Genomic DNA, 7,785 nt, shown 5'->3' with positions numbered 1-7,785 from the left:
AAAAAAAAAAAAAAAAAGACAGAGTCTACCTATGCAATTGAGGCTGACCTTGAGCTCACTTTGTAGCTCAGGCTGGTCTTGAACGATCCTCCTGCCTCAGCCCCCTGAGTGCTGGGATTACAGCCATGTGCCTCCATACCCAGCAATGGACTGAAATCTTCACTGAAAAGCTTATGGGTTCCTTAGTGTTAACTAAGTCTGTTTCTAAAAAGCCAACAGCTCAGCAAGGATGTGAATACCAAGTTGCCCAGTGGAATTCTCCACAAGCCAGCTATGGCTAGTTCTGGCCTTTGTCCAGGAGACAGTACCTCGGCCTCTGAAGATGACAGCTGCAGCGAGCCTGGCCTGGTACACCCGGCTGACTCCAGTGTCCCAAGCTCTCCCCAGAGCCCACAGAGTCCTGAAAACCGGATATCATCTCCAGAACGAAAGTCTAGCAGTGCTGGCCAGACCTTGCAGCACAGTGCTCGTTCTCACCCCTCACCCAAAGCCACACCCCCTACTGTTGAAGTCCTCAAGGACCCTCTTGGGACAGCACTCCAACACCAAGTTTGTGCTGCTCCTAGAGCCCCAGGAGGGAGCCCCTCCAGCTCTGCCCCATCCCAGGCTGCTACTCTTGAAAGTGCAGACACAGGCACAACCCCTGCAGGGCTGACTGTCCCTCAGAACCTAGCTTTGGCCAGCCCAGGCTCCCAGACAGAGGACACTGCCAGCCAAATAGCTGTTAATCCAAGATGTGAGCCCATAAGGCTAGAGTTTGACTTCTCTGATGGGGCAACCAGCAAAAGGGCAGCTGCACCACGGAGACAAGGAAGGAGGCCCAAGGAGAGGCAGCCACAGGCCCCCGAGAAAGCAAAAGAGGAAGATGGGGCCAGAGGGACCAACCAGGCCCATGCACCAGCTTCCCAGAGCTCCTACCACCTTGACTGGAACAAAGCAGATGACCCAAACTTCAGCTCCTTTGGCGATAGCTCCTCATTGGCCCACAGAGAAGCCCAGCCCCCTGAAAGTCCTGGGGCCAAGTTGGTGCCACCTACAGAGGACTCGAGTCCAAGCCAGTAAGTACAATGGGCAGAACATGTCGGGTGTCGGGGCCAGTGTAAACCTGAGCAGCGACTTTGGAACCCCCCTGGCTCTACATCCCAGTCCAGACCCTAAGAGCACTTTCCTAGGTCACCCTGACTGCCAGTTCTTGTTTACCTTCCAGCATGAGCTCTGCCTTGAGGGCCTATGCTGCCATGTGGGAGAGACAGGCGGCTCAGTGTTGAGGTGCAGGGCGTGAGAGTTGGTGTGTAGCCTTTTTTTTTCTTTTTATGTGTTTAGTACAAGGTCTCACTATGCAGCTCGGACTTGTAGTGATTCTCCCATTTTCAGCCTCAGCACTGGGATTACAGGCATACGCCACCACATCCAGTCCTGGTGCTGGCTCAGTGTGCCTGGGGTGGGGCTGGCAGGGCATGTGATGCCAAGGATCTAGGCCTGGTCCCTGCACTTGCCTAAGCAGGCACTTAGTCTACTGAACTATCTTGCTGGCCCAGCATGCAGCCTTTTACTTCTCTTTTTCTCCAGGCAGCTGTGGGCAGGCCCCAAGAGTGGCAGGCCTGAGGTACAGACAGTGGCCGAAACACTGAACGCAGAGGGCCAGGTGCAGGTGTGTATGCAAGTATGATGTACCCCACACCACTGTCTGTGTCTGCATTGTGCAGAAAATACCCTGGGCAGAGTGTGTTGCTGCGTCTCCCCAAGACCCCCGCTGGGGTCCTTGATGTTGGGAAGTGACAGTGACCTCCCCCCAGGAGGGAACCGCGAGCTGCTCCAATGCCTCAGTCCCCATGTGTGGCCTGGATCGTCCATTGCCAACCCCCTCCCAGCCCAGCCTGCAGCCCATAGTGAACCTGGAGGAGGAGAGCTTCAGAGACCCTGCTGAGGGTACGTAGCCGGGTGTTCTCGCGTCCCATCAGCACCTGTTTTCTGTTGCTTGGCTCAGCTGCATCACTTACAGGTGACCATTTGACAGCCTATTCCGTTCCCTGACTAAATGATATAAACAGTTGGGGCTTCCTGGTAGTGCAGCAGGATGGATGCCACCATGTGGATGGCTTCTAGGGACGGGACAGAAGACAAAGGGGCTGGGGAAGCAGCTCAGGAGCAGGGCACTTTCCTCCAGTATAGGACACTCAGCACCACAAGGGGAAAAAAAAAAAAACCACAGGGCTGGAGAGATGGCTCAGTGGTCTAAAGCACCTACTTGAAACAAGCTTGGCAAAGCACAGGGACCGCGGTTCAATCCCCAGCACCACGTGCCAGCCAGACCCGCCCCCTGGTGGGCTGAGCTGGCCACACACACACACAATAAATAAATGTAATAAATAAAAATAAATAAATAAATAAATAAATAAAACCCACAGGTAAAAGAGGTGAGCTATAAAATTCCAGGTGAGACACAGACACAGTAAGCCAGTGGGTGCCCACCAGTGCCAGAGAAATGACATTGAAGTGGATATAGTGAGAGCTTGCGACTTCAGTGTGGTTTGTTTAACCCATAGTCTGCCAGTGTGGTGGCACATACCCATAGTCCCAGCACTCTGGGAAGCTAAGGCAGGAAGCGCACAGATTTGGACCCAGCTTGGGCAGCTTAGTGACAACAAGATCCTGTCTCAAAATTTAAATTTAAAAAAAAAATCAAAGGCTGCAGATAGAGTTCAGGGCCTGGCTCAACCCCCAGTACTGCCCAAATCCCACAGTCATCGCGAAGACTGGCACAGGATGGAATGTTCCTCTGGCACTGGAAGCCCAGTCCTTCATATGGGCACGAGGTTGGCTGAGGTGGGCCTGGAGTCCGTCACACAGGACACAGCCTTGGTGTCTGTGCCCTTCACACCAGGTCAAGTCCAGGGCCAGCTTTGCCATGTAGCTGTTACAAGTGGTGCTGCTGCAAACACAGACACAGATTTTAGTGTGGGCGTCTCCGTTCCTGTGGGTGTAGACCTGGCAGTGGGCTCCCTGGATCTCCCCCCATTGCTAACTTTTGTAGGAACTGCCAGGGCTGGGGATATAGCTCAGCAGCAGGCCTTTCCAAATGACTGCAGCATTTGATGCCCAGGGCGGCAGGGGTCAGTTCCTCCCCATCCTCATCATGCCTTCTGTTTCCAGTGTTGTGAGTCTTTGTCCCAAGAAGTGTGCAGCAGTGTCTGGCTTTTATTTACATTTCCTTAATAGCTAAAGATTGGCTTTTGAGCATTGTCTTGTGTGTTAGCCACTTGTGTATCTGGACAAATAGCTACTCAAATTCTTTGCCATATTTTTTTTTCCCCCCTGTGGAATTGGGGATTGAACTCAGGCCCTTGCACTTACCAGAGAAGCGCTTATTCCACTGAGCCATCTCCCCGGCCCCTTCTTTGCCAATTTTTAAAAACTATCTCTTTATCACTTCTCCGCCTTTTGGCTAAGATCAAATGTAAAAATTATCTCTAGTCCCGAGATTTGCAGAACCTCTTGCCAACTATGTGACATGAAGACATGGTTGGCCTCCTGATGGGTTCCATGTCCTGGAACTCAGCCTTGGTAGGAGCCTTCCACCCTTCAATGCTGGGGACTAGATCTTGGGCTTTGGCACTTTTTTTTTTTTTTTTTATCTTAAGGTAGAGTCTCAATGAGTTGCCCAGACTGAACTCAGACTTATAATCTTCCTACCTCAGCCTCCCCATATAGCTGAAATTACAGGTGTGCATCATTGCACCCAACTCAGGAAACATTTTAAAACTTCCCTCTACTGAGAGAGTAGGGGTGGAGAGGAGGGGTTGCTCCCCAGGGGCACGGCACTAGCTGCAGCGTGGCTCCCCCAGAGTTGGGAGCACTCTCCACACTGCATCTCTGAAGCACTATAATCCCACCCTGCCAGGCACTTTGGGAACTGCTGGAGTGGGGCTGTCGGTCCAGGCCCCAGAGAGCTGATGGTAATGTGTTTCAACCCCTCTCAGTTCTAGGTACTGGAGTGGAGGTGGATTATCTAGAGCAGTTCGGGACATCCTCGGTAGGTCCCCACCACTTGCAAATGTGTCTCATGAGCCACCTATGGCACTCTCCCTGGGAAGGAGCCTGGTGCTCCATCCGCACATCCCTCCCCACACATGCAGCCCACTCACTGCTCTGCAGCTGCTTGACTCCCAGCTCTGTGCCCAAGACGAGCAGAGACATGCCGCACTGCTAGGCAGATGTGCCCCAGCAGACCTGCGGCCGCCAGCTCCTTGGCTTAGTGGGTGGAGCCCCCAAGCCCTGGAACAGCCACCCACAGGGAAAGCAGTGCAGTTGCTGACCTGCCCTGTCCTTCCAGTTTAAGGAATCGGCCTGGAGGAAGCAGTCCTTGTACCTGAAATTCGACCCTCTCTTGAAGGACAGCCCTGAACGGCCCGTGCGCCTGGTCCCAGTGACAGACAGGTGTGTGGGCGCAAAAGGCAGGTGCCTGCCATTAGGTACTTGAGTTATCAGTCTGCTAGCGCTGGGTCACAGTGACAGGTGAGTGGAAGACAGCCTGGAGCCAGCTGCGGGTAGCCATGGGAGGCCTGCCTTGCTTGTCACGCATGCTGCCCACCCGGAGTGGAACTCTCTCCACACTGCATCTCTGAAGCACTGTGATCCCACCCTGCCAGGTGCTGTGGCCAGCAGGCCACATTCTGTCCTGTTTTGTTTTTTTTTTTTAAATAACAATTTTATTTATTTGGTATGGGTAATTGAACTCAGGACCTTGTGCTTGCCACACAGGGACTTATGCCACTAAGCTATGTCTTCAGCCCTGCCCTGTTTGTTGATAAAATTGGTTGGTCCACAGTCACACAGCTTTTTCACAAACACCTGGCCAACCACAGTCCAGGCAGAACAGAGCAGCGAGATCTGTGGCCTTCAAATCCAAACACATTTAGCACTTGACATTTATGGAAAACCCCAGGCTGAGCTTTACTCTGGGAGAGAGCACTTGGTGTACCAGGCCCTGTGGTACAGGCCTTAGTCCCCGCACCCGGGAGACGGGGGCAGGAGGATCATGAATTCAAGGCCAGCCTGGACCACGTAGTGCAAGATTGCCCTGAACTACGTAGTGAGACCCTGTCAGTGAAAAGAAATAGGAAGGAAAAAAGCTTCGTTAGGGCTGGGTGCGGTGGTGGCGTCCACGGTCACAGCTACGTGGAAGCTTCATTAGGGCTGGGTGCGGTGGTGGCATCCACGGTCACAGCTACTTGCAAGGCTGAAGCAAGAGGCTTTGTGAATGCAGGGTCACCCTGGGCAACAGTGAGATGCCACCCCATCTAAAACAAGATGGGGGCAGGGGGCTGGGGAGCTAGCTCAGTAGAATAAGCGCTTGCCTGGCAAGCGCAAGGGCTTGAGTTCAATCCCCAGTTCCACCAAAAACAAAAAAATAAAAATAAAACAAGATGTAGGCTGTGGGTGGAAAGGTGATACACACCTGTAACCCCGGCACTTAGGAGGCTGAGGCAGGAAGATCACTGGGAGTTCCTGGCCAGTCTGAGCAACATAGCAAGACTGTCTCATAAAGTGAAAAAGGGAAGAAGAGAGTAGGGGAGAGCAAAGAGGTAGCTCAGTGATAGAGTATTTGCCTGGTATGCGTGGGGCCCTGAGTGTCCCACTCCTTGTGCCCTACTTAATACCACGAGGGTGTGGCCTGACTGGCTGTTGTCTCGTCCCAGTGTGCAGGATGCAGGCGACCCTTCCCCAGGGCACCCACTGGAAGCCAAGCTTGTGGAACTGGACTTCTTGGGTGCACTGGATGTCCCTGTGAGTACTTCCCTCTTTGTAGTGGTCATCTTGTAGTCTAAAGAGGTGCAAGTAGTTTCAAGGTACCTTGCAGTCATGGAGGTCTGCAGGCTGTGAGGCAGGCAAGGGGCCCAGCCACTGGCTGCCTCACTGCTAACAGGCTCTTGCGACCCAGCCCCTCCCCGATCTGCATGCAGCCCTGACCTCCAGATCCCGCTGGCCAGGCAGGCTGCTCTTACCTGATGCACTTGGGCAGTGGGTAGTTGAGTGTCTGTACCCCCAGGTGTCGGACCCGCCCTCAAGTGTCCTGGAGCTTGGTGTCCTGCCCCCACCCCCTGAGCCTGCCCCCATCGTGGACATGCTACAGTACAGTCAGAGCGACCTAGACAAGGCGGTAAGGACCCCAGCGTTCTAGGCATAAGTGCCTGGAGCCAGGCTCAGGACTCTGAGCACAGGGTCTGGCACCCACGTGGCTCCCAGCAGCCCTGACAGCTGGCTCTGCCCTTGCCACTGGGAACAGAGCCGCAGGCACTCCTTCTCTCTTCCCTCCCTCCTCCATCTGGCCCTGCCTCTGGGGGCTGAAGATCCCCACATCCTCTCCCTAAACAAAGCCATCACCCAGCCTCAGAAAGGGGACTGTGCCTGGGAGAGAGGGTGGCCAGATAGCCTATAAGTTCCGCCTGCACCTCCCCTGGACTTAGCCCCTGCTCCTTGGTCCCGTTGGCCTTGGTTGTCCTTTGGCCACATAGAGGCTCAGACTTGGGTCATTGTGAACAGTGCCTTGGTATGTTGGCCCTGCTGAGTTGCTTCTTGCCTGACAGTCTCTGCAGGGGAGGCTGGTTATAGGAATGGCTAGAGCCCTGTGTCCTCTCCACCGGGCTCTTTAAGCCGCTGGGGGCTACGTACCTCAGCTGTGCTTTTCACCTGGACTAAATCCATCCAGGGTGCTGTGGACAGCTGGCTGGGTGTCCCCCTCAGTCCCCATCTGTCCCAACCAAGCAGTGACCGCAGCTGACCCAGTGCCTAGTACCACCCTGCTGTGGGCCCTGCAGCCTGCTCCCTGACCGGGGCCCCTGACACTCGGTGATGGCCCCAAAGCCTTGGGTGAGAGCAGCCCAGGGCTAACAAACGGCAGGGCCCTGCAGGTGAACGCAGCCCGGGAGGAAAATGAGGAGCTGAGGCGCCAGTGTGAGGAGCTGCGAGGAAAGAACCTGGAGATGGGGTGAGGGCCATGTACCATGCTGCCTGCTATGAACCCCCTTGCTCATCAGGGCTCTGGGCATCTAATGCTTACCTTCCCCTCTCCTGTCCCCTCCACAGGAAGATCATGGACGGCTTTGAAGGTGTTGTGTACCGGGCAATGGGTGAGTGCTGGCCCCATCCCCTCTACTGTGTCCCCAGCCACCAAGTCTGAGTCACTGCTAAGTGGTAGTACTAATGTGCCTGGCACCATTGTGCCCAGAGCTGGCCGCCAGGGCCGTGGTTCCCACCTGTGCTGTCCTACCTACAGCCTGTATCTCAGGCCGTTTCTTCCTGGGGTGGTATGGAGTGTGTCCTGGACCTCGCTGTGGGGCTGCCATGTTCTGGGCCTGCGTCACTCACAGGTCACCTGCTGAGGCCCACACCTGCTTGCCCTGTGTTGTCCCACACTTCACAGGGTGACCCCTGACCTGAGTTCTTGCTCTTCTCCAGAGGATGCCCAGAAACAAAAGGAGCTCGCCAGTACTGAGATCCAGAAGGTTCTGAGGGAGCGAGACCAGCTCACAGCAGACCTGCGCTCCATGGAGAAGTCCTTCTCCGACCTCTTCAAGCGCTTTGAGAAGCAGAAGGAAGTGATTGAAGGCTACCAGAAGGTGTGTCCAACCCTCTTCTCCCCAAATCTCCCCTTGTGAGTTGGCTCTTGTACACAGGCCATGGGCAGGCACGTGCCACAACGGGCCCGTGTGCCACTTGGGAGGCGTGGGGACCTCAGCGGAATCCCTGACGCTCAGCAGAGGCTGGGGGGGGGGGGGGGGGGGG

The 7,785-nt window shown here is 55.0% G+C and overlaps 1 protein-coding gene across 1 annotated transcript in view; it reads left to right on the top strand.

Annotated features, from left to right (window-relative positions):
• The window catches only part of Tacc3 (transforming acidic coiled-coil containing protein 3), a 14,797-nt gene that overhangs the window by 5,898 nt on the left and 1,114 nt on the right, over positions 1 to 7,785 (top strand). The window contains exons 4-13 of the mRNA XM_023700249.1: positions 213 to 1,058; positions 1,570 to 1,651; positions 1,797 to 1,929; positions 3,981 to 4,033; positions 4,334 to 4,437; positions 5,700 to 5,787; positions 6,050 to 6,160; positions 6,912 to 6,988; positions 7,087 to 7,130; positions 7,459 to 7,619. Of these exons, the coding sequence (XP_023556017.1) occupies positions 213 to 1,058; positions 1,570 to 1,651; positions 1,797 to 1,929; positions 3,981 to 4,033; positions 4,334 to 4,437; positions 5,700 to 5,787; positions 6,050 to 6,160; positions 6,912 to 6,988; positions 7,087 to 7,130; positions 7,459 to 7,619 (1,699 nt within the window). The remainder of the gene's footprint in view (positions 1 to 212; positions 1,059 to 1,569; positions 1,652 to 1,796; positions 1,930 to 3,980; positions 4,034 to 4,333; positions 4,438 to 5,699; positions 5,788 to 6,049; positions 6,161 to 6,911; positions 6,989 to 7,086; positions 7,131 to 7,458; positions 7,620 to 7,785) is intronic.

This window comes from Octodon degus, unplaced genomic scaffold (assembly GCF_000260255.1).
Source record: "Octodon degus isolate 3935 unplaced genomic scaffold, OctDeg1.0 scaffold00006, whole genome shotgun sequence".
Lineage (NCBI taxonomy): Eukaryota > Metazoa > Chordata > Mammalia > Rodentia > Octodontidae > Octodon > Octodon degus.
Note: the sequence above shows the minus strand (reverse complement) of the source record. Positions and strands in the feature narration are given on the sequence as shown.